The sequence below is a fragment of the Monoraphidium neglectum genome, assembly GCF_000611645.1.
Source record: "Monoraphidium neglectum strain SAG 48.87 unplaced genomic scaffold scaffold02211, whole genome shotgun sequence".
NCBI lineage: Eukaryota > Viridiplantae > Chlorophyta > Chlorophyceae > Sphaeropleales > Selenastraceae > Monoraphidium > Monoraphidium neglectum.
The window spans coordinates 1,612-2,221 of NW_014011417.1; the positions used below are offsets into that span (position 1 = coordinate 1,612).

General features: G+C 68.2%; 1 protein-coding gene across 1 annotated transcript in view; it reads left to right on the forward strand.

Moving 5' to 3' along the window:
* Positions 1 to 5: 5 nt before the first annotated feature.
* Positions 6 to 610, forward strand: part of MNEG_10178 (Vacuolar protein sorting-associating protein 4B) — a gene marked incomplete at both ends in the record, with an annotated part of 2,858 nt that continues 2,253 nt past the window's right edge. Inside the window, 3 exons of the mRNA XM_014041349.1 lie at positions 6 to 44; positions 211 to 294; positions 486 to 565. Coding sequence (XP_013896803.1) covers positions 6 to 44; positions 211 to 294; positions 486 to 565 — 203 coding nt within the window. The remainder of the gene's footprint in view (positions 45 to 210; positions 295 to 485; positions 566 to 610) is intronic.

The window sequence follows — 610 nt, forward strand, 5'->3', positions numbered from 1 at the left end:
GGGGGATGGTCGCGCCAGCAGACTCTTGGCATGGTGGTGGTGGTGTGAGCCGCTGCAGCCTGTCAGGCGGGCCGTCCGCCTGTCGCAGCGGCCCAGCCTTGCCAGCCACAGGGGTCGCCGTCACCGGCATTGCGTGCGTGTCCTTGCGGTGCATACGCCTGCCTTCAGCCCGGTTGTTTATATCGTGCATGCGCCCCCCCCTCCCCCCAGGTCGACTCCCTATGCAGCGCGCGTGGCGACGGAGAGAGCGAGGCGGCGCGGCGCATCAAGACGCAGCTCATGGTGGAGATGCAGGTGACCTGGGCGATCTGGGCGATCCGCCAGCTACCTTTGGGCCGCAGCAGCCTAGCTTGTGCCGCTGCTGATTGAGGCCCCAGGTGCTGACAGGGGCGCAGACCCTATGCAGCCGCATGTTTATATTGTCTGATTGCGGCGACCGTGATGGGCGCTGACACCCCAAGCGCCTGCCCCCGCCCGGCCTGCAGGGTGTGAACAGCGGTGGGGACGCGCGCGTGCTGGTGCTGGCGGCGACAAACCTGCCATACAACCTGGACAACGCAATCCGGTGGGGGCCTGCAGGGGTGGAGGGGCTGCGGGGTTGGAGGGGCCG